Genomic DNA, 25848 nt, shown 5'->3' on the forward strand with positions numbered 1-25848 from the left:
GAGTGGAAGAAGCAACACTGGGGTGGGGCAGCAACACAGGAACCACGGGTAGGGGAATCAACACTGAGGGTGCAGGTGGGGTTAAGTAACATGGAGACTACATGGGAAGGAAGACAGAGGGCGTGGGTGGGTCAAAACAGATGAGAGTGCACAACGGGGAACTGGAGGAAGAACCACACTCACACGTTTTGTGGGCAGAATAATAGGTACGAGAATGTAGAAGAGAAGGACACGGGTAGAGAAACAGCAACACACGTGTGGCACACGAGGGAAACTTTTAGAAAAGGCATGCACTCTAGTCGAGTCCTTAAATAAAAATCAAAAGTAACGCCCTAAAAGGGAGCATTGGAAGGACACAAGTAATGCGTCTTTGCTCTAGGGGAGGGAGACACGCAGGAAGCTTAAGTGAAGTCCGTATGCACTCACAAATGTGGATCTTGCAAATGAGTGACGATGAAGGCAACTAATGGTAAGCAATGTGGTACTATCAAAGACCATTGTACACTTACAAAATGTCTTGCAAGAGACAGCACATGCCTTGTCTCAGATGAGACCTAAAAATAAGAGAATGAGTTGTGAAGTGCGCTGAGATAGACTGCATTAGATGCCATCTCTCATGCACACAGTTGTGGCATTAACTAGAATTCAAAGTGCTTTACAGTTTAATGGTGTTATTCATTCATGTTAGCATCCATTTAAGCTCTTTGGGCTGGATTTGAAGAGACACATTTTGAATCAGTTTAGATCCATTCATTCCCTTTCTGGGAGATATGAGGCCTGTGTCAGCGTCAGACATATAATGATCACCTCAGGGAGGGTCTCTCGAGTTGAGGAACAGCAGAGGTGTTTGGCAGGTACTAAAAAAATAAATGAAAAAATGCCAATTTAAAACGTATGGTATTTGTCATTTAATGGAACACGTTGGCATTTAACAACTGTCACCACGAAGCAATCTACAGAGCCCGGAGCCAACATTCACCAGAGCTAATAGTAGTAAGAAACGTAGGTGTACAGCACTACAGAAAAACGGGAAAGAAGGGGAAATGGTAGGCGCCATATGTTTCCATGCTGCTGTATGTTGTGGTGTCTGAGGATGCCTTACTTAGTGTTCATTCGATTGATGCGCTGTAAACTCTGATCCACTCTGCTTCGGAGAGAGAGAGTAGAGCTGGGCCAGAGCCGCCCTTTACATGCCATGATCGCCGGCGGCCACTAAAAGGCCAGTGGGGCTGGGAACTCGTTAGTCATATCAGGGTCGCGTCCTTGAAAACGCCTGGCAGGGCTGTGACTAGGTCGGGTTGCTTCTAGCAGACTGCTAGGGGGCGCCTGATGAGCAGATGGCGTGTGACTGACTCTTTCCCAACCATCCCAGCCGTTGAGAAACACCAGCCTGTCTGGATTTGGGTTACTCCGCTGAAAGCAGCCAAATGGTGGACCATGGTGTAAAAGCGACAACGCCCGAGTATGCCAACTGGCCAGACAGGGTTTGTGTATACCTAGGCTAAGCGCTTTATCAAATCATTCAACAAATGATGCGGTTTTAAAATGCTCATCTGCGCCTAGATACCACGGCCCCTGACGGCCAGATAAGGAGCTGTGTGGGATAAGCAGGTCTGCCTTTGATCCCTTTCAGGTCCTTTTCGGGCTGATAGAGGCATGTGGTGCGAGGTTTCAGCCTCACAGTGCGCCCTGCCCAGGTGACACCTCTGATAGCGATGCGGCGCAGTACCGAGACCCGTGCTCGTCTCAGGGTTAGGCCTCGATGAGATTAAGGCCAGGAGATAGCTCCGTGGGTTAAAGCACCTGCTGCCACTAGGTCCGCATAGCCTTTTGTCTTTCCTAAACTGAAAAACAAGCGTGACGGTGAATAGTTTATTACAAATGAGTTATGCCTCTGCCAGGGTCAACTGACACCGATAAAGGCAACCCCCCTAACCAGAAACTTTACGGTACCTCAAACAGTTAAAGGGACACCCAGCTGTCCAGCTCGAGCCCTTCTCAATTTTCTAACCTGAAAACACATGCATTGGCTGACTAGGCGACCATTTCTTTCGTTATTGCCCTAATCAGCTTCAACCTCAGATACCATGAATCTATGACACAGACACAGACTGCTTAATAGAGTGTTTGCAAGAAATTAAAGGGCGCTTATTGGTGTGCTGATATTCACAAAGTACATCCACATTTATTATAGATTGGGTATCTTTTGATTAGGAGCAGCCAAAGACCAAGGATTTAATAGGCGTTTTTGTTAGGAAGGCTCATGCTGTGACCGCGCTCTGTACTGAATGAAACACCCACTGCTGCCTGTGTGTGAAACAGACACTGCAAGTCCCCTCTGTGTCCGGTGGCATTAAGAGCGGGCGGGAGAGGGGGCGGGAAAGGCGAGCACGCCCACGCGAGCAGGAAGGCGGGTGCAAAGAAAGGGCAAAGTCCGAAGTGCCGGGTTGTTGTTTGTTTTAAGTCCGACATCTTGGAACATGTTAATGATGTATTCCGGACATTGTGAGCGTGCATGTTTCACCAACTCATATACACAAAAGGTGATAGAATACACAGCCAAATACTTATAATAGGCAGTGTGTTTATATATGTCAGACCATCTAGTTTACAAAAATGTCGGTATAATGTACAGCTGTGTATTTATACAAGAGAACGATGTAAAATATAAAGAAAAAGACAGGTTGAAGGCAGAGTTTCCGGGGCTGAATAATAATAATAGCGCTGAGAGATATCTAAGTCTCCGGAGTAGCGATGTGATGCATGACTTCATAGGTCTGCAGTGAATGAGAAAAGTGTGTTGGGAATGTCAGACCATGACGATAAGATAAACAAGTTAGGGCATCGCACTCTGCAAATATAGCAAAGCACTGTTAGCCAATCAATAAGCTTGCCGAACGAAGGAGGAGACGCGGGCAGCTCGTCTTCCCCGTCAGGTCCCGGGCCGGCAGCCAATCACAGCACGGCCCGGGAATGACGTCGAGGGAGTGTCCCGCAGTTCCGCCCCGGCCTGCCTGGCTTCCTGGTCGCGGGCCGGATTTACAATTTGGAGAACAGAGGCATAGTGGTGTATCAAACATGCCCTTCATTTCACTATTTCGCATGTGCACTACGTGCGCTCGCAAGGCAATCAGGAAGGGGCACAGTGGAAGGCGGGTGCCCTCAATCCCGGACCAGATTCGGGGGCGTTCCCGGCTTTTGGCTGACGTCGCGTGACGTAGCCAAAAGCCAAAAATTCTCGGGAACGCCCCCGAATCTGGTCCGAGATTGACGGACGCCCCCTCCTCCCAATGGCTAGTCTCCATTTATGGAGCTAGCCAATGAGAGGAGGGGGCGTAGACCCGACTCCAAACACAGCTCATAAGATTTTTTCCTAGCGCATGCGTACTTCGTACGCATGCATCGCTAGTCAAAACCTAATAAAAAGCAGTCTCGTAAAAAGGCAAGGAGTCCGCATTGCTTTCCATGGTAATGCCACATCCCTTTCAAGTCAGCAGTGGACCGATCTGTATTCTATGAAGCTTGTTGGACAGCTTCACTAAACAATGGTAATTAGCAATTGGAAGGGATAGGACGACTGCAAGTGCTGTCCAGGCTGAGCTGGAGAACAAACTGTACAAAACACATATTCAACTCCAAGCACACAAGGCACTGAACATCTGGAGCGCCCTGGAATTACACAACTTAGCAATAAAGTGAGTTTATGTAAATTAAAGAACAAATTGGGTTGTACCCCCCCCCCCCCCCCCCCCCAGCCCCCCCGTCCATGGTCTATGGTTGTGAGTCTCATGTGCACACCCTGAGTCTTTCATTATGGATCTGTGTCTCGGAATTACTAGAGCTTCTGCTGGATTTTTTGTGCCCGGACACTCGAGTCCAGTCTGGACTGGAATATGGCCCTAGTTTCAGAAATGCTACCTTGCTAAAAACTATAAAGTCTTGTAAATGCAGATTCAGCTCAAGAAAAATGTGTAACCCTTTTTATAGATTACCCCAGCGGTACCTAATGCTAGATTTGTCAGACTTTCAGGTCCTTAAGATGTGCACCACGCCACAAAGTACTGTAGACTGGACAGCAAGTTTGGAAGACTCAAGGTGTCTGGTCATAGAGTATTCCAAAAGCTATAGAGTGTTAGGGAGCCACTTAAATAAAATGTGGCTATCCAAAATAATCTACATTTGCGAAGCTGATTTAATTAATGGATACGTTTTGTACTGAGTGAAGACCACATGTTGTATGTCGCAAAGATAAAATGTACTGGGTCTTTACATTGGGCTTCAGACGTTTGCCCTTCTTAAACTCTAGTAGGGAAACTAGTCTGTTTCCTGATGGACTGATGCTCGGCTGTCCATGGTCTGCCTTTTATTTTATTACGTGACTGCTTTGTCGCACATGGGCTTATTAATGGCTTCACACACATGTGATGGGTGGAATTTGATAAAGTGGAGGATTGTGAGATGCTGATTTTGGTGTAAAAATAGAAAGTCATTAAGAGCCTGGTCTTTCCTTCTGTTTCAGTTGTATTTGCTGTCTGGGTACTATTTCACAGCCACTGATACGTATGACATCAAGTGGACGATGCCGCACTGTGTGCTCAGTCTAAAACTTATTGGTGAGTGGGTGATATTTTACCACCCTGCCTTCTCATTCCACCCTGCTGTATCAATTGCTGTATTTTAACGTCTCGTTGAGCTGTGCCCTGGAAAGATTATCTGTTAATGTCTCGACTAGAATTAAAAGAATTACCCTCGTTAGTTCGAAGGTTGATGCCTCCCCTCTTATTCTCTGCTCGCCCCCCTTTAATGGTCTTAAACTTCCAATCTGCTTCTTCACTAGTGGGGCCCATCCATAAAGGTCCTGCCTCTCTGGGGTGGGGTAGTTTTTTTTTTTTTTACATTCATCAATTATTTTCTCATTTTTCAGGTATCGCCTTTGATTATTATGATGGAGGGAAAGCGGAGGTATGTGCCCCCTTCTTTTTCTAGTCTCAGTCTGGGGTGTAATGCCATTGTGATTGTGTTGTGCTATCCCGTATGGAACTGGTAAAAACTAGTCTAGTCGCATAGGACCTCACTTATGGGAGCTCATTTTCACGATTTTTTTCTGTGGGACCCCAGTATTCAATCTGAGATCATTTTTATGGACATTGCCACTCAGACTCCTCTTCATTGAAATGGGAGAGACACAGACTCCTTCCACTGAAGGGCAGCAAAAAGTAAAGCATAATCTCCTGTGGTTTCACTTTGAATTTGAATGACTTTCAGGGACTACCACGTGATGGTTCCTTAAAATAATGCTGGGAAGATTGCTGTAACCCAATCCCTCTTTACCCAACTCTGCAGTCTGTAGCTTTTAGTAACTCCCTGTGCCTACGCGGATTAGTTTGGCATGACCCCTCTGATACCAGGTGAATGGTCCTAACCACTGACCAAAGGGAATCTTAAGCAGTCCTTGCTTGATCAACACGTAGCAACTATGAAATGGAGCACTTGATTGCCGAGGCTGCATAGGGAGTACTTTGACATTCAACTTGAATATCTACGGAGGCTTACAGTATACTGCTTGCACTTTGGCCCCAAAAATGATTCGATCAGAGAATAGTGTGTATGGTAGACTACTCGCACTTTGACCCCAGTGCTGTTGGTAACTGGTTCCAAGAACCCTGCATTCCATAAATGTTATCAGCTTTAAGTTATTAGTTGATAGGCTAAAGTGGAAGTTGGCATGAGTTTCAAAATCCAACTTGATATTTACAACTAAAGCATGCATTGGATATGATGCTGTAAAAAAATGTCAATCACATGCCCTAATTGCATATGCAGTGTCTCTTCTGTCTATGTATCAAATCATTCCATAAATGCTGGGGAGCCCCTCACAAGGGTGTAAGACCGATCATCTTCAAAGAAAGTGAACCATTGCTTGAATGTGTGGTCTGTCTCATGAATGCTCCATAGTCTCCCATGGTACCTGCTTTTGTCTATTGCTCTTCCAAAGCTAGCCATGTGTATTTGTACTCTATAGCACATGGGAAAATCGTGTGCCACGCACGCTGTTAATAGAACTACCAAACAAGAACTGGTCGAATGTCTTTCGATTTTTAGAAATTACAAAATGGTGGAAGGGGAACTTAAATAGGTATTACTATGACAGCCTTGTTTAGAGCATCTTCATTACTGTTCCCGTAGGTTAACCTGGTTCTGCTCTCAATTTATTAGATGTATTCCTCTATTTTATGACCCTTAAAACTGGACTTGAAAGGTAGATGAATACTGATGACTAACACTTCCCAAGTCCCACTATAAAAAGATGCAGTAACTCTTGCAAAAAGTATGAATTTGGTTTCCATCACGTTGCTGTGCTGAACATGAATTCTTAAAACATCATATTAAATAGGGAATCTGTGATGTATTTTCTTGTGTTTATGGAGGGTTTGTATGACCTCTACGGTACTCTAGTAACTGATCTTTTTACCCCACAGGGCAAAGTTGCCCCAGAGCAAGAGCAGTTTTTGGTGCAGCACGTTCCCTCCTTCCTGGAGGTGGCCGGATTCTCCTACTTTTATGGTGGCTTCCTGGTGGGGCCACAATTTTCTTTTAGGAACTACCAGAAGATGGCTAATGGGGAGCTGACTGATGTGCCAGGGCAGAGGCCCAACAGGTGGGTGATTGGCCACGGTGTGTAGTATGGGTGGACAATGGATTTAAATGCAACTAATGAAAATCTTCTGAGACCAACCAACCTAGCTACAGGCATCCCAAAACTCTGTTGGTGCACCACAATTCTGATCCACAACATCCCCAGCTCTTCATGTTCTGCTGATTCACTTAATTCAAGGCAAAAGCCTATCTTTAAGCACCTTAATCTGCTCTACAAGTCCACATGCTCTACCACTCCACGACCTACAAACTGCTCTGCCATTGAACATCCATCTTCTGCATTCTTTGTTGCATTCTTAAATTTCATGTACTCAAACCCTGTTTTACTTTATTGGACACGAGTTTCCTCATTTTGGACCCTAGCCTATTCTCCTGCTACCATTCTAACTCTGGCCAATAATCTCCATTCAAGGGACCAGTTCATAATCCATTCTTTCTAATGGATACGTCTTTGAGCAGATTCTCTTGTATGGGATTTCCATGTATAGTCATAAGTGTTGAATAGTCCCGACCGCCTGTGGGCGAACCCCCGGAGCACTTTTTCAAATATATCTTAAGTTCGCCTTTCTTCAGGAAGTCCTTGAAAAGTCACTTAATGCAGCATAAAGGACAAGGCTACAGTGGTAAGAATTCATCTTGAAGTGGTAAAAGGAGAGACTCCAAGGAGATATGCACTTAATGCATAAATAATTTTGAAAGGGCACAGTGAAAGAACCTTCACAATCCCTTTTGATATGAGAGAAACTGAGATGATGGAATGCAGGGCAATGCAGTCCATAGGCTGAGATTATAAGTAAAGATAAAGGAAACTGTGTCTATAAGAACAGCAAGCCCTCCAGAATTCCATCGTTCCAGTTCTTTTTCCAGCTCCTGCTGACAGGACCAATTGACCATTGAACTCCTCCCTTTTTAGGTTTTTTACTTCCAAATAGAACTTCAAAGTTCAGTGTCTTTTGCTACACTCGATGTCTTTTGACAGGATAAAGGTAAAAGGTATTTTTTCTGTCTAAAATGCCTTCTCTTTTCGACAGATGTCCTCGCTGTGGCAGGAAAAAGGCCAAAACAGACTCCCACGAGAACTTCATCTGCCTACCATCTTCTCACCTTCCAACCTCCTGTGGCATCTGCATGACCTTCTCCAGACAAACCCGGTATGATTGAGAGAAAGTTTGCGGGCTGGAAGAAAGACGATCTCAAGAAGCCAGTGGGACCTCTGGTAATTCTTCCATGGGAGCTCTTCCCTCAGCCTCCAGTGGTTGTGGGAGGTCTGAGATCTGTTTTTACGGGAAGAAAACGCTATCTGCCCAGCTGACGTCGACCGGAGGTACGGCACGGTCATGCGTGCTGTTTTTGACTGGCTCAACGTCGTATAAGCATCAACGCACAACGTCAAACAATTATGCGACAATGAGGCTTGCTTCACACCACCAACCGATGTCAAGAAATGCATCGACGTCTAGGGATTTCAACTCACCGGCGCCGAGAGGTAGGCGGTCCGCGTCGAGAACTAACCGCTAACTAGAGTGGTCCGCGTCAAAGACTTAGAAAAGCAGATGAACATCGAAACCTACCAAATGAAGGAAAATCTATCCATTATCTGATTCTTGCTCCAAATCTCCATTACTGGATAGAAATTCCAGTTTTGTCATGGAATTGTTCCTCACTCCAGCTACTGCAGTCTCCACCCTCCAGGCTCCAGAAGAAATGCCGCCCTCCTGAGCAAGATCTGCTCTTTTTGCAGGCTGAACCTTCACCTGACTCAGTGGTGATATTAACTGCATCTACATTTCACGTTGTGTCTCCATCAGCTACTTCCGCCCTGGATAAGAAGAGCAAAAGGTTTGACTCGTCGGGCCACAAGGTCCGTAACACAGTTGCTATGTCTATGAAAGCGGCCAGCGCCACAGCCTTCCTAGGGAGATAGTCTAACTTTGTGGGTTTCCATCCTCCACTTCGTGTATCACCATCCAAAAGAACATGGGGAAGATTTTCTTAAAATCGTCTAGGAATTAGCCATGGTCTCTAACCATGTCATCAGTGTGGCAGCGGATTCCTCTATTATGGCCGCCTACAGTTACTGTTATAGGGTCTCATTATGCAGACCTGGATTGCTGAGACTGACATCACTGAAGCCTGCAGCTCAACTACGTCTTCAGAACTTACCCTTTTTGGGTCCCACTCTCTTCGGCGAAATGGGTAGAATGAAGACTGTGATGGATACTTAGAAAGCAGTAGGACTAGAAAAATCAAAAGTACAGCAACATTTGTTCCGAACCTACCTGTCTGGACCAGCAAGCCAATCTGGAGTGTACCCAAGTACTCGCCATGTTTAATTTAGGGAGGAAGCACAGAGACTGGGGTCCTGGTTACCAGGATCCCAGTCAGACTAGTCAGAAAACCATAATGACACCAGCAAAAAGGGGGGGGGGGGGTGACCATGAAAGCAGATTCTATTTACACAGAGCATCTATGAACACATAGGATCTTTGTCAATCCATATCCGGACGACTGGCTGATCAAGGCGTCCTCATTTCCAGATGCCCAATTGTTTTTCCCATGGACTTGCGATTTTCATCGATTGGGTCTTGATGTCAATATTCAAAATTCCACATCAACACCAGTCCGGATGTTGTTCTATTTAGGGGCTACCAACAACGCACTGCAGGAAAAGTTTCCTTTGGAGGAACAACGTTTATCCATTCTCCAGAAGTGTTGCACACTCAAGCAGATAGCCCTCCCAACAGGCCGCAAAGTCTCCTCGCCTCGATGGCCTCCTGCATATTTCTGGCTCCCAATGCTCTCCTCAACATGAACCCTCTTCAGGAGGGCTTGGGGGATCATTGGAACCAGTTCTCAGGGAACTGGGAGGCCAAGATCACCCTATCCACTCATGCTGTTGAATCCCTGCAATATTGGTATTCCCTGAAATCTCCTGCGGGAATGGCCTTTTCACCAGCAGGACCCAACGCAGACCATTTTGACGGATGCCTCTCTGCTAGAGTGGGGAGCCCACATGGGTCACCTGCAGAAACGAGAAATATGCTCCTCGAGGGGAAAAAACATACCATATCCACCTCCTCTAACTTCGTGCCGTTCATCAGACACTCAAGGATTTGTATCCTTCGTTTGCGACCAACCCCATACAACCACCCTGTACTACCTGAGCAAGCAGGGATGAACACCGTCCAGAGCCCTGTCGCGAGAAGCTCATACGATCTGGCACTGGCTCCTCACCAGGAATTTGAAGCTAATAGCTGCTCACCTGCCATGTGTTCAGAATGTCCAGGCAGATGCGCTTAGCAGGGCATTTGACGAAAACCACTGTTGTGTAGTTCCTAAAAATACATAGGATCTGCACGTTTGGACAACATCAACTAAGGGACTGGTGTCTAGACTGATTCCGGACATCGCCCCAAAGGATATATTCGCCTTTAGACCAGCTAGCTCACAGTGCCAACATAAGCCCCCTAACCTTACCAGGGAGCAAATGGTTTCTGGCAACTATCAAACATGACGACCGTTGATCCTTCAGGGATTGTGGGAACAGTGCAGTACTTTTCTCGCAGTCACACGTGCTCACTTGGTCTCAGAGATGCTGACAATAAACATTGGGGGCGTTTTCAATAAGCATTTATTGAAGCGGCGTGATTAGTTTATAAAACATGTTTGCTGCGACAATCATTATACTGAAGCAAAGCTACAAGATTACAGGCGCCAACAAAGTAAATAGAAGGCAGAATTCTACCAAGGTGCTAAAACAGTGAATATATTGCGAACAAGGAAAATCAAAACTAGGATACCCACTACAAGTAGTAGGACCATATGAAGCCCTCCAAATTGCTTCCCAATACGGAGTGTATGAAAGCTGGAACAACTCAGAAGATTGTCTCAAAGGTGCTCAATAGTACAGAGCCTATGCTCTTAAATAGGTGCATGATCCCCATCCTATCAAACACATTGAAGTTACGATGAACCATTTACTCGAAATGGAGCAGGAAGGTCGTTCAGACTAGTGCCTGTATCTCAGATGAAGACCTTGCAACCTAGAGATCAAACGTCTCTCCGGAAGAGGTTAAGGCCACATCCTTCTGAAAAAGCATGGCCTTCAGTCTGCGTAGTGAATCAAATTGTATAAAGGAAAACTTCAATGAAGGCCATAGCATTGCCTCCCTAACTGTGTGGGTCAGTTGAAACCATACTTGCATACAACAAGTTACCCTGTAACTTACTGTGACTAGATATGCGATTCCTGGTACCATCCCACAACAATTGGGCTCTGATGAATTGTAAGAACCATTGTGTAGTATGGCATCCAGTGTATCCTCAGTGTTGTGTGGAATTTTGCCAACACTCAAAAGTGTGCAAGCAAGAGAATCAGAGGTGTGTTCAAGTCCTCGATCTTGGCATCCCAAGACAGGAGGTCTGTCCAGATCTACTCGCTGGTCGCTTCGACCACATCTCGGGCGGCCATGCAGGCCAGACCTTCTCACGAAGTTCAGAGATCAACTAATACACCCCAACCTCATCTTGAGTTTGGCAGCATGGCTCCTGAGAGAGTGCAGTATGACCGTCTGAATCTACCTCGGGACTCTTTGGACATTCTAAAGGAAGCAAAGCGTCCATCTGTGCGATCAGCATACACATTTAAAAGGAGATTTTGCATTTGGTGCTCTTCCAGGCAGATCGATACCACATCTTGCCAGGAGGATGTCATTCTCCCATATTTGTTGCACATTTCTAAATGTGGCCTCCAGTTCTCTTCCATCAAAGCCTACCTGTCTGCATACAGGAAAAGTCCTTCACAAACCTCTTTCTTTAGGATTCCAGTTACTAAAGATTTCCTGGGAGGGTTAAATAAGGTTTTTCTTCCCATAAGACATCCCTTTCCACCATGGGACTTGAACAGAACGCTTTCTCGCCATATGCTTCTTCCTTTTGAGCCTGTTCATAAGGCATCACTTCAACATCAACATCTCACTTGGAAAACTGCCTTCCTTGTGGCTATAACATTAGCTCGTAGAGTTGGTAATATACAGGTCCTTTGTGCTTATAAGTCTTCCACTCTTCAAAAGTAGTGTTGCGTACCCATACTAGGTCTCCATTTCCCGCAAATAAGATAATCTCTTTATCCACTTTCTTCTCCAGCAGAGCGTTCTCCACTCGCTGGATGTAAAGAGTGTTTAAAATTCTCCCTAGATAAAACCAAATCTATCTGCAATCCAGGTGGATTGTCTCTTGCATCCTATGCTGTTGATCCAGCGGCATACCAGCAACAGATACTCCAATACCATATACTCACCTGGGCCCATAAACACACGCACAATTTGAGTAAACTGCTGGAGTCCAAGTTTATACCTTTTTCATACTTCAAGATTGATTATTCCTTTACTCATAATCAACCATTCACTAATCAAAAAGTTCTATACTCTAGTCGATGGACCATTAGTTGAACTAGTTGATGGTGAAAATTAACTGAATTCTAACCTTTATACTTTAAAGTAAATAACCACAGACTCGGGAATGTTTTACGTCTTTATCTAAATTATTTGCATGTGAACCACTTCAAGTACAGCACATTCACCATTACTCATAGGAGAGAAGATTAAATTAATCAAATCATCAGCACATACTTCAAACTTGCAATGACTTATGCTTGGAAAGGAGAGGACTGAGAGAAAGGAACATCTGCAAACTCACGAAAGTGATAGTTACCTAGGATGGTGTGAAGGCCAACCCCCTGGCGAAAGGGCTGATAGGGGTCCCCCGGGATAGTTCAGGAGACCAAGACTTCAGGATAGGATTCAGGACAGGATAGATGACCTCTCTAGCACAGACGGTCACGTCGCACCCCTCTCTGACACTTACTCCTCGAGATTCTTCTGCGATCTTCTTTCTAATCCTAATAATTTAGGATATTAAACTCTGCATTCATTTCTTCATCAGTATCACTCGCTACTCCAACAGCATCCCGAGCTCTGCAGCATTCAGCATCAACGTCTCTCTAACTAAAAACTACATCAATTATACCTTTTCGTTCCTCATGTACCACCCATTAATGTTTCAATGTCGTAAAAATACTAACTCTGATTGGACAGGCAAGGGGGGATGCCCATCACACCATGCTTACATGTCACCCTTTTCAGTCAACCCATTGTTCGTTGATCCATCCCCTTAATTTTTATTCACATTTTATTTTCTCGCCCGCATTCACATTACATCCAATACAAATGTTTAACTTTAATTTGTGGTCTTATTCATTCAGGTCTTGTACTGCCGGTTCTCAGGCTTCAGGCAGTCCTTGCACTCTTCTTGAACCACGTCATCCTTCCGGGCTGACTTCCACTTGCCATGCACAAAACCCCTGTGACAAGGCTCACTCCAGACATACCCAAGAGATTCAAATGCGCACTAATAATAAAGTCAGAAAGATAGATGTCACTTTTAAGAATAAATGGGTTCACTGTATACCACCCTTCTCGACTCTAATCCCCTTTACTTATTAATACTTTCCATGCATTGGCATTAGTAAATTCACTGTTTAGTTTCAAGCAAGCAGATGTAAAGCACGCGGGTCTTCAAGACTCCATATTAGTACCTTCCGCTCATGCGCAAGAATTTCCCTCCAAGCCATAGCTCGTCATACTGCGTAGGTGCAGTTGGCGCATGCGCAATTAAGATATCCCTTTTGCAGCCATTTTAGAAAGCCACTTGAGTTATTCATGTTAGCAAACACATATGCAAGCTTCACTAACCCACGTTTTTTATGTGGTGTGTATTAGTTTTACACAATACGTAATTAGTAACATGTACAGTTAGGGAGTTAAATGAGAGGATTGCTTCCGAGCAAGTCTCTTTTCTAGGAGTCCTTGCTCCATCAACTAACTAATAAATCTCACTTGTAAATCTAAAACGCACTCTACTAGAGGCAAGGCAGCCACTACTGCTTTGAGAAGTATCCCATTGACAGACCTCTGCAAAGCTTTTACATGGAGATCAGTCCACACATTCACTTGGCACTAATGCCTTGACACAGATGCTAGAGCAGAAGCTCAAGCAGGACAGGCATCCCTCAAATGTATTTGCCTAGCTGTTTCTCACTCTTTTGGTTTGTTGACTCAACCGCTTCAGGGTGGATGGTCTTCCTACTCTATTTAATGCTTAGGACTGTACATAGAAATCTCGTACGAGATACGGTATAGTTTTTTTTTTTTTTAAACCTGTAATCCAATTCTTTTGTAGGGGTATTTTCATGATTGTCCTAAGCAAGCCTCCCTGGTGGAGTAGACTAACACTTTAATACTCCGCAATTAATCAGCTAGTACAGCCTTCAAAAAGAACTGCGGTAACTGCCTCTGACTGAGCATATTGGAGGTCTCTGTTCTTAAAGATACCGTCTCCTTTTTAAAAAAATTTTTTTTAGTTTTTTTACTTTTAATGGTAGCCTATGGGCTACTTTCCGCTGCACTTCTTTATCAGTTTGTCTCTTAGCAAAAGGGTTTGTGAATGTTCTTTTACTGTGCCCTTGTCAAATTATTTATGCATTAAGTGCATATCTCTTTGGAGTCTATCCTCTTGCCACTTCAAGATAAATAATTCTGACCACTGTAGCCTTGTCCTTCAGGCTGCATTCTGGCTTTAAGTGACTTTTCAAAGCCTTCATGAAGAAAGGCAACCTTCATGACATAAGATATATTGGAAAAAGTGTCCCGGGGTCTCCCGCTTGTGGGTGGGACTATTCAGCGCTTATGACTATCCTGGAAGTAGCAGTACCAGAGAGCTGGAATTACAGGTAAGAAACGATACCTTCCTCATATACACGTGTTTTTTCAAGTATGCTAATTGGGAATCATTTTGTTGCTAGGCTACAGTGGGGTTTGCTGTTGGCTACATGTGCTGGGTTGGATCCATTTATCACATCTTTCTGTTTTTTCTGAATGCTAGAAATGCCAGGAATCTGATTTCTGCATAATTTTCTCATGTTTTAACCCATTTTTTTTTCTCGAAACTTTAACGTCCTTCTGATGACACTATGCGGTTTCAAACTTTGCTATCAATTTCAGTGACTAGTATCTAAATTAGAACATCATCACCGTCTATTGTGATGTCCGAGACTTTTATATGAATTTGGGACTCCTGACCGCTATCCACATGCATCAAAGGCCTTTTTGGAACGTGAGCCTGGGCTTTCCTGCTCCTCTTGTATATAAAGGTTTGAGCAGTCAAGATGCATTTCCTCAACACCGATCTCCTAACAGGAAGGAGTCCTTATTTTATAAAAGGACTCTCACCCACACATGTGTAGCATGCATGGAGCCCTACGCCCTGGGTAGCTATGTTTGCTGTATGGGCTCTACCACACTATTGGAGGGAGCACTTTGTGTAGTCCTAAGAACTTATGTGGGGTCTGGACTTCGAAAGATTAAATTGCCTCTTGGTGTACCCAAATACATTTATTAGTGCCATTGTTAGCTGCTTAAAAACCAGGTGAGATGCAAGATGAAGGTTTGAGGCCAAGATCTTTTGCTAGTCAATTAGTCTCAATAGTCGTTCCAAGCTTACATGGAATGTTTTGCATCAACACAAAGACAAAAAGTGAAGCAGAAGCAGGAAGTAATTAGAACTCTTGGAAGCAGGAGTTTGGGTTTCCACCTGTAATTTGCTGGTTGGTCCTTCATTATTGAGCTCAGAGGAATGTTTTCCAGCCTGTTTCTAAGTAGTCGCCATTTTCTTTTTGTAGTCTTCTTTGAGATCAATATCTTGTGGCAGTTTTTTAGATAGGTTTGTGTCTTTAAACCTGAACTTCTGGAGAGAAATCTGTGAATTTCAAAGCCGTTGTGTCTGTAGGAAAACCACGGTCCTGCATAGTGAGCACAGCAGTGAATTGACCCTCGATCATGGTTGATGTTTGTTTTAGCTGTACTTTAGCAATTCTTGATGGTCGATTTCATAGATGCTCTGAAGATGCTTCTCTTGGTGGAAGGTTTGTGTTTCCGTATGAGGAATCTTGGGCAATACATATCCAGTTGAAGAACAAGCTAACTACCTTCGGTAACACTTTTTTTTCTTGAGTCCTCGTCACCTCCCATTTTCTTTTACTGAGAATGTATGGGGCTCATTAGTAACAATTTTCTCACACATGCTCTTTGTATTGGCTTCATCCAGCGCCCAACAAGGTGAATTGAAAAGTTTTCCGGATCCAGACTGGGTATCCATCGGGGAAAAGTGTTACCGAAGGCCAGTAACTTCTTCTTTTAGGTGCCTGTTTTTTTGCACTTAAAAAAAATAAATTCTGAATGTGTTTTTGAACTGTATTTAAAAGGTAAATGTGTGTGGTCCTCTTTCTTAAGTCTACGTTTGGGTATGCCTGCCTCTTGGTGGTGGGATCAGAAATAGGTTTTTGACATTGCAAAGCTTTGCTCCTCCGATGCTCAAACAGTTTGCTTGTACGACTTTGTAGTGTTCTGGGATCCTTTTTTTTTTTTTTCTTCATTTTTCGTGGGTGTTTTTTTCCCTTTGCGATTTTGCTATATTTCTCTGCGGCCCCCCCTTCCTCAGAATATAATATGGGGGATGGGAGGCCTCAGATGATTTTAGAAAAGCTCCAACCTTCCCGTTGAAATGTTGATAGATATATAATTAAAAAGAATGTTTAATCATTTGTATACTTGTTTGATGAATGCTTGTTACTTTATTTTTCTGTAGTGTTTGTAGTTTAAATAAATATTGCTTAGTCTGGGGTCCACAGCTTCCAGTAGGTATTAAGGACCTGATTTCGAGTTTGGCGGCATGGGAGCGGGACTGCCACGCTACTGTCCCTATCCCACACCGCCAAACCAGTATGTGCACCGCCCGCCAGATTACAATTTTTACTGTCATTGGCGGTCTGCTGTTTGGCTGTATAGTTGGCTAATCTGGCCCCTCCCAAGCTTTTATGTAATCTTAATTTTTTTCAGAGCGGAATTTGTTGAATGCATTTTCCAGTTTACAAAAGAAGCCTTTTAATGTGGAGATTAGTCATATAAATCATATTATTAATGGTTGTAATCGTCCTTTTTTAGTTTTTCAATTCTCCCTCTCAGTCAGAAATTGTGGGGACGAGCTTTCCAAGATTTTAATTACCTTCTGTAATCTGTTTTTAATGTTTAAGGGATTCATTCAGATTACCATTAAATTCAATATTGAAGTTATTTATAAATTATTTTGCCAGTATAGGCCACACATGCCTGGGACTACTTTACCTCCACCCAATTTATGCACGGCCATAACTTCTATTTATTTTTATTTAATGTATATACTTATACTAGTGGATAGGTTACATTAGTTTTGTCAAGGCCAGAATAGAGGTTTCAGCGTATTATCATCCACTAATGAGCCACTTTAACCGTAAGATTACCAAATGTAAATACTGCAATAGCCTATGGCTTGTAATAAAGGTTCAATTACTAGAAGAAAGGGTGCCGGGGAAAGTAGACCGCCTTGTTTCTTTCCCTGTTTTTAGTCTAAATAGTACCATTGAGTTTAACTCCAGTATTAGGATGAGTGCACGAGGCCATAATCATTTGGATAAAGTCTTCTCCGAGGTTGAATTTGTGAAGAACTGCTTTCAAGAAGTGTCAGGATACCTTGTCAAATGCCTTTTCAGTATCAAGGGCTATTGTTGACAGCATGGCCTTTTCAATAACGTGGCAAAACATTCTGATATGATCACTGGGCAGTCTATTGTTAACTAATCCAACTTGGGTGGGGTGAATTAGTTTATTCAACCGTGTGGCAAGAACTTTAACATAGAATGTACAATCTATATTAATCCAGGATATCAGCCTGTAATTTTTCAGAATTTATAAATCATTCTATTTCTTAAGAATTACAACAATAACTGCTTCAACCCGTGTGCCAGTAATTTCTCCTTAAGAGGAAAATGACTGATATAAGTCTAACAAAGGGGTATTGAGTTATGACCCAAAAAGTTTATAGCAGGATGCACTGTATCCATCGAGACCTGGGCCTTAGAGGACTTTGATAGTTTTATGACTAACCAAACTTCCTCAGCAGAAACAGGGACAGCAAGAATGGCTCTTTCCTCAGTGCTAGTGTTTGGGAGACTTACATTTTTAAGCAATTCTGTACACTGCTCGGAATCAATTTGTTTGTTACTGTCATAGATCCATAGAGAAGTTTCCAAAAAGTTCAGTATTGTACAGCTGGAGTCTCTTATAGTAGTTATCGAAGGGGGGTTCTCTTTATATTTCAAATAATCAGCTATGACTGCTTAGTTCGGCAGCTCTGACCCAGCTTGGGAGATGTGAGGCCTCACACACTCCAATGATACAGCTAAATCTCCAAATGGGTTGAAAGCAGTTGCGGAGCACCTAATGAACGTCTGCATACCCCAAAATGGCACCTAAATCTAAATAATTTCCATGCCAGTGATTCACATGCTGATCTCCTCGATGGCTGGAGAGCCACCGCCATGATGCTATCAGATTACACACCATAAGGAGCTGGGTAATCGCCATCGCTACAATCAATTAAAATGCTTACCTTCATGATGAACCTGCCGTTTTGATGGTGAATATATATATATATATATATATCTTTCTGGCTTTTCATACTTACATTGATCCTACCAAACATTTGCTAATGCCTTTCCATGGAGATAAGTAATTTCTGCTTCTGTGGGTCACCAAAGAACTTTCCTTTATGTAGTTTGTCTTTTTGCTGAAGGAAAGATCACCCCTTCTCTTTATGTAATCATTACTTGCTATATTAAGTGTTTAAATATGTGGAACTGCTACCATCTTGAAGCAATGGCATTCCTCCAATGACCCCTGGGACAGAGCCGATCATCAGCAACTACCACTGGCGCATCAAAGAAGCCAAGAAAGCAGCCATTGCTGCCCGCATCAACATTGCGACCAACAACCTGAAGGAACGCTTCAAAATTGTCAAGGAATATTCCAACCCAACAGCCACAGTGAACACCATCCATCTCTCCAAAGAACCCCTGCCCCAACAATCTCTTCCACTTGAGAGCCACCCTAATCAGCACGGAACTTACCAACATCCTCTACACATCCATAGCAACCATCCCAGATATATGGAAAAACTCTGAGGTCAGACCCCTCCTAAAAGGCCATCTGCTGATCCCAGCGACCTCAAAAATGTAAGGCTGGATCTCTGAACTCAAAGCCCTAAATTGTTTGCTCATACGATCTGACTCCGCTAAATCCCTCGGTTTCGCCCTGGACAAAGATTTGTCACTGAAGGACCATATCAAAAACTCAGCCAAAGGAGCGCTTGAACACCTCAGAAAAATCCAATCTTTCATCCCATCAAATGGGTTGTTCAGTCGCTGGTCCTCCCTTAACTGGACTACAGGAATGTTATTCCCAACGGCACCCCGAAAACTCACGTTGCCCCCATCAAATCAGTACTTAACATGGCATGCCTGGCTTACAACAGACTGTAAACTGTACGAACACATCACGCCTGCACTCAAGTCCCTAAACTGGCTTCCCATTGAAGGAAGATGTATCTACAAGACCATCTGCATCACGCACAATGTTCTTCAGTCAGTCACTGTCTATTTAAACTACAAACCCACAAGAGCAGGAAGTGCCAGACTTTTGTAAAGCTCAACCACTCTTCTCTTCGTACCTCCGAAATTAAAAAGGAAACCCACTCACTTGCTCTTTCAGGCAATGCTCCCAGCATCTGGAACTCCCTCCCAAGGGACATTCGATGCAACCCCTCCTATCCTGGCTTCAAAAGAGACTTGAAATACCATCTCCTCAACAAGAGCCCATGAGTCAAACTGATCCTGATTTCCTTAGGCTCCTGTGGTCTGTTCGTTCCTCGGTTAATCTGTTACCTGTTTTTCCATTGTGTACACATTTATTGTTTGTGATGTCCTTCTCTTCTCTCCATGCATCATGAATGCTCATTTCCTTAATTCTGCATCTTTCATAACCCTAAAATTGTTTACATGTATCAGTTAATGTGTGCTCCTCTAACTTTTCACGTCCTTTATTTATTTGATCTTGAACCTATGATTAAAATCCTTGCTCTTGATTCTGTACACCGCCCCGATACCTCCGGATCCAGCCCAGCCAGCGCTTTATTGGCCCCTCATTGTTATTTAGGACTACCTCATTTCAGTAATTCCACCCTTCCCGTACCTACAATTGTTTCTTTGTATATATTATTGTGTGCTCCTCTACTGACTGTCACCTCCATTGTTTTATTATTGTATGTAGCCTGGAACCAATGATTATTGCCTTGCTCGGCATGCTGTAAAGCGCTCCGATACCCATGGGCCTAGCTAGAGCTATGCAAAACCTTCAATAAATAAATTCACTTCTTCATGCAGCTGTTATTCTTTGCGACATTCAATATGCCAACAAAGTACCCCTGTGTTTCTGAACAATGGAATCTTATCAGTTTTGGTATCAAATTGCTTATATTTTTGTACTCTCGCACAATTTTTCACTTCCTGTAAAGGCCTAGATTGTTTTCCAGAATGTCTTCAAAGCAATATAATGTGATATTTCTGAAATGGTATTACCAACTGGTTGTAAACTGCCCAATTATTATAGCTACGTTCATGGGCTCGTAAATTAATATTCTACTCCTGCGTGGGGGGCGAGTATATTGTCCTCTTCCCCACATTGCTAATTTAGTTTGGGGGGGGGGGGGTCGGGGGAAGGGGGGGCCAGATTGAGTTCGGAGGGTTTGGGATTTGAGAACTGGTTTAGTCGCCAGCTTTACTGCTATTTGGGGAAAATGTTTTTCACCTTTACTGGAACCTCTTGATTCTATTATAGCCCAGTGCTTGGATCAATCTCTGTTCTTTCTTTACTGGCCCTTCTTTCTTGGAGAGTTATACCCATTTGTAATCTGGGTTGGCTATTTTTGCAATGTTGCTTGTGGCTCAAATGAAAAACTTCCTTAATATCCCTTCACTCGAATCCAGAAGGTCTGAATCACCCTGCTAAAAGGCACAAAGTAACCAATAATCTCCATCGGGTGAAAGGGGAAATTAATCTACTTCAAGAGACTAAAATACAAGCGAGCGAACCTACCTCATTTCTGAACAAATGGATAAGTGATGTGGCCTACTCTCCTGGAATTGATGAGAAAAATTGTAGTTTACCTCTCGCTACCTAGAAACCCGATATCTCCATACTTAAGAGTTAAACTGACGAGAAGGCAGATGAATAATCTCAGCAATTTGTAAATAGGGGAAATCCTATTATGCTAATGTATATGCCCCAAATGGGGAGCAGCACAGTTTTTGGGAAGAGCTCTCGAACTATGACTCTAATACTTCACAACAAATTGATTCTCTTTGGGGCAACCTTTAATTTCCCTATGGATTATACATTGGATAGATCTCCAACATCCAGATACATTGGATTTAAAGTTTTTCTCTACGCCACAACGTTCTTACTCGAGGATAGACTATCTAATGATTTAGGGTTCTCACCCTCATAACACTGAAACTGCTAGTATAGAAATTAGACCTCTCTCTGACCATTACTATATAACTCTGTCGCATATATTGTGTGCTCCAATTATTTAAGAAAAATCTAGGAATTAACACACTAGGTTCTTAATGAGCTGTTTAAGCAGTGGTTTATTAGGCACTTACCTGCAGAACTTCAAAGTGTGTCTTGAGCCTGTCTGTCTCCTAGGAGATTCTAAATTGCGCAGCTTCCAGCCCCCTGGCCAGCAAACATTCCCTGTAGGCTTAGGGACTTTATAAAGGCTGCTATTGAATGCTAGATGTGTGCACTGATTGGTGGTTGTATCTGGTGTTGCTATTTCATTAGGGATAGTGTTCTCATTAGTTGGGTATTTGAGCCTACTGATTGGTTCCTGGGTCAGTGATTTTATTGAGTTAGGATTTAGGGCTAGTGATCTGATTGGTGGATAGGTTTAGGGTTTTAGATTGATTATTGGGACTAGACTTTCTCCTGGTCGTAGGGTTTAGTGTTTCCAGTATGATTGGCTGCTGGGACTAGGCTTTCTATTGGATGTAGGGCTTAGTAGTTCGTGCCTGATTGAATGCTGGGGCATAGGATTGTGATTTGCTGTAAGAGGCTGTTCTTCTATTGGTTCTAGGGCTTAGTGCTAGTGATGTGATTGGTCACCAATTTTCAGTTTTCTCCGTGCAGTGGATCAATTGATGTGACGTGAAGTCATCTCAAATTGAATGCTTCCAAACTAATAAAATACTCACATGTGGAGAGTGGAAGCATTATGTCCCGCCTGCGGCGTGGCCTGATGATCTGGGAACACCCCCTAAGTATCGAAGGAAGTAAACCTCGGAATGACCATGGAATCGAAGCTATCGATGAAGGCCCAAATGGCCAAACTAGCAAGTTCAAGCTTTTGTTACTATAAAAACTCAACCAATCTTCACCCATTTGGGATTTCCATACAAGGTCCAGGCTACCATCTTCCTAGTTAGGTCCAAACTCTATTACACCTATAGTCTCTACCACTGATCATCTTTAAAGCCCATGGAAAGACTACAACCGATTCATAACTCTGTTGCCAGACTACTCTTACATATAAAACCGCAAGACCACATCTCCACTGCCTTGAAAGCCCTGCATTGGTTACCGGTTGCCAGAAAATCCACGATGAAGCTGCTTAGTATCACCCACAAAGCGATGCATGGAACAGGAGCGCTCTTAATCAGGAATAAAACCACTAAACACATTAAATAAAGGAACCTCTGCTCTAGAGTGGCAGCACGCTTCAAAATCCCAGCATATAAGAAACAAACCAAGGGTGGCACATCCTTCTCTGTTTAAGCAGCCAAACTATGGAACTCTTTACCCCTTAACTTAAGATCCACGGATAACCACCTTATCTTCAGAAAGCTACTCAAGAATTGGCTCTTCTCCACATAACCACCATACTCAAACCAAAATATACAGCATATCCCTCTGTATATAAGCATTTTTTTTGTACTATAGATATGTACCTATATATGTGTATTGCTTTGTGTAAACATGTAAAATTGTTTAAAAAAAATAGATATTCGCTCTGTTTAACAAATGTACATATTACTGATAGTTACATTATTCTAACGTGTATATAAGTGACTGCATAAATAAGTAAATCTTTTATCATAACTGTCTACAATTGTTTCACTATTGAATTACCAACAAAATAATTTGAAGTACATCAACACTTGATAGCCGGAGTTTATTTAATGCATCTTTAATCTACATATACTACCTTCCTTTAAGCATCTATACACCTTCTGTGTACTTATGGATCTATTTATTTATCCCAAACCCTATACTACTACTATGACCCCCAAAATAATTCTTTCTACACCGTTCCCTTCTCTACCCCTCCTTGCATCATCTCATACCTCTTTTACTATTCCGACCTCCCAAAACCAGCCTTCCTAAACCCTTCCCTCTGAAACTTCCTCCTCCATCTCCTATTTACTCATCATAAACCTCCTACTGCTATGCGCTCCAAAAAAAGTTCTAAATCCTTCCTACTTCTGTCTCTCCACTATCCTTTTCATTTCAAATAACAGACAACATGTCCACCACTCAAATTAATTTCATTTGTCGCTATACTAATTCACCACTAGTAGTTTATGGTTTCCGGAGTAGCGTGTGCCGAAAAAGCACTTTAACACCTCGTATGGGGTAGTAAGCGCTATATAAATGCAATTACGATACAACACAATGACACTGAACATGAAGCTAAAGATAGGCCTAATGCACCGCTATTAACCACACTAACAAAAAGTGTCTGCAATATATTACTGAGAAAAGGGGTGGTTGTCTGGATTCAAAAACGAATCTAGATGTTTAAAGTATGGTTTTTGAGTGAGAACAAATTTGTGTTTCACTTTTTTTAATTTTTTTTATTCATGATGGCATTTTTCTTTTATTTAAAATTTTTGTTCTTCTGCAGTAGCTATGATGGAACTGGCGGGCACTGACCACTGTTATGTGTAATGTCTTCTGCTAACACTACCATACATGAAAGATATGATAACTTTTGAGATGCCAGAGAGTAGGTTAAAAGACGAGGGAGCAGTTTTTTCTTTGAGCCAAGTAGGGAAAGCTTGGCAAAAGCAGACCCCTATCTTCTACAGGTCCTCATTCCTCAAAAGGCAGTAGGTGATGTCTTTTTCCCCATTATTTACAACAAAAAAGGTATGGTCTAGAGAAAGGTTCGACAACAAAACATTGTTTGTTATTGCTCTGGGCCTGCAGCTAGGATTTAGACAGCCCATCAGTCCCATCACTCAATGCTGTAAGACTCTGGATACTGTATTTGAAACATCCATTTAACGATAAGGACCTCATCACTCAGGATGTCACTTTCGTTGCCCTTCACTTCTAGATTTCCCTTTCATATAATGTAGAGCTATTTTTGGTGACATCATTAATAGGACTTCCACGAGCCAACAACAATGTTGCTGGTAAGATTAACATAGATACTGTTATTCCGACAGGCCCTCCCTCCGTCCCCGAAACTGTTCTCGCTCTTTCCAGTTAAACAGGGAATGAGAAAGTGTGTAGGTCTGCTGATTTTGAACCCTAATTCCTCAATAAAAAACTGCAGCATATTCTCTAGGCCTTGCACTCAATATCATAACTACTGAATTAGGTTTCAAATGACCTGAATACAGAACTGTTTGGCCTACGTGTACCCTGAGCTTCTATTGTACTTTATTGTTTTCTTTAATACCTTTCTTGGGTCTCTCTAATTTCTTCGTTCTTCCTGTCTTTAGTGATTTAGGGCATTTGAGCTTGCTTATGTTGTGAAAACATTTTAAATTTGTCTTTAAGATGTGGCGTATGTGTTTTGTAATTGTCAAATCTGATGACAATGTTCTTTGTGGTCTTAAAAATATATAAGACCTTCATGAAAATAATAACATTCATTGTTTTCTGTTGTCAACAAAAAATGAGATGAAAATTATGCAAGAAAAATTCTCTTGAAAATAAAAAATATTGATTTCTTTTTCAATCACGTTGAGTGGCACATGTGATTGGTCTGAGAGTTGTGGAAATAATCATCAGTATTGGCAGTGGTTTTAATGTATGGCATATTCTGTAGAGGTGGTTGTAGAGGTGGTTGCTGTGAAGAATTTCAATGTTTTTGGTCCCATTAAAACAGCTTGTTTAGCAGGAGGGCATACAAATGTCTATTGGGTCAGGTGACCTAGGGGGGCAAAGGAACCTCAGACCGTTATAACTATCCTAAGATTGTCAATATTATATGCATTATTGGGTTACTCAAACCATTGAATGGATGAATCAATTAGTCAATCAAATTGCATTTGTTTTAGCACAATGCTGCTTCATATGAAGCGCCCCTGCGCTAATCAGCTTAGAAATTGCCCTGAAGATAGGCAAGCAGAAAGATCTAAACCTCATCAGAGGTTTTTAACAGCTTTTTGAAGATCACTTCTGAGGGGTCCAAACCAAGGCTAATAGGCTGAGCATTCCAAAGTTTAGTTGTCAGGAATGCGAAGGATGTCCATTCTTTTCAGATTTTTGGGACTTGAAGTAATCGAAGGTTATTGGGCCTTAGAGATCTATATTGATGGTACGAATGGAGTCTTTTCCTTAAATCTGGCTATGCTGTGAAAAGGCTCTAAAGCAAAGGTAAGAGCTTTAAACTTGATGCAATTAGCAATCGGTAGCTTCTGCAGGAGTATCAAACGAGGCCGTATTGATTGCCTACAACGAATTATTAGCACCATTTTTTTAATCAAATCTTTTTATTAGCATTTTATGTTTTTGGAATACAGTATACAAAAAATGATCAGATTATCACGACATTCCGGTCTCGCCCGTTCAACATACAAATTTCTCAGGACAATACAGAATTAAATCATGTCGCCGCGCTGACAGCGCCACATATGTGAAGATCCTGTACACAGATCTGACAAGCACGCGAAGGGCCTATTGCGACGCCTTCTTCGTTCGTTCATGACAGTCTGTCGGTTCAGTCTTGCACAATAGCATGGTCATGGGGCGGATCTATTCCCTATGGACTTGCGTCTAGAAATGACATTTATTTAACCTTTGTACCAAAAAAAAACGTAAACAATACTTAAACAGTAGCGGCAAATCACGTACATGCGCGTGTGCTGATGTCCCCCCTTGTGTAGCTTCATCTATCAGTAAGTGTACATCT

The 25848-nt window shown here is 42.7% G+C and overlaps 1 protein-coding gene across 1 annotated transcript in view; it reads left to right on the forward strand.

Annotated features, from left to right (window-relative positions):
- Window positions 1-25848, forward strand: part of LPCAT3 (lysophosphatidylcholine acyltransferase 3) — a 201045-nt gene that overhangs the window by 67600 nt on the left and 107597 nt on the right. Inside the window, exons 4-6 of the mRNA XM_086932970.1 lie at window positions 4520-4613; window positions 4925-4962; window positions 6480-6658. Of these exons, the coding sequence (XP_086789096.1) occupies window positions 4520-4613; window positions 4925-4962; window positions 6480-6658 (311 nt within the window). The remainder of the gene's footprint in view (window positions 1-4519; window positions 4614-4924; window positions 4963-6479; window positions 6659-25848) is intronic.

The sequence above is a fragment of the Lissotriton vulgaris genome, chromosome 7 (assembly GCF_964263255.1).
Source record: "Lissotriton vulgaris chromosome 7, aLisVul1.2, whole genome shotgun sequence".
NCBI lineage: Eukaryota > Metazoa > Chordata > Amphibia > Caudata > Salamandridae > Lissotriton > Lissotriton vulgaris.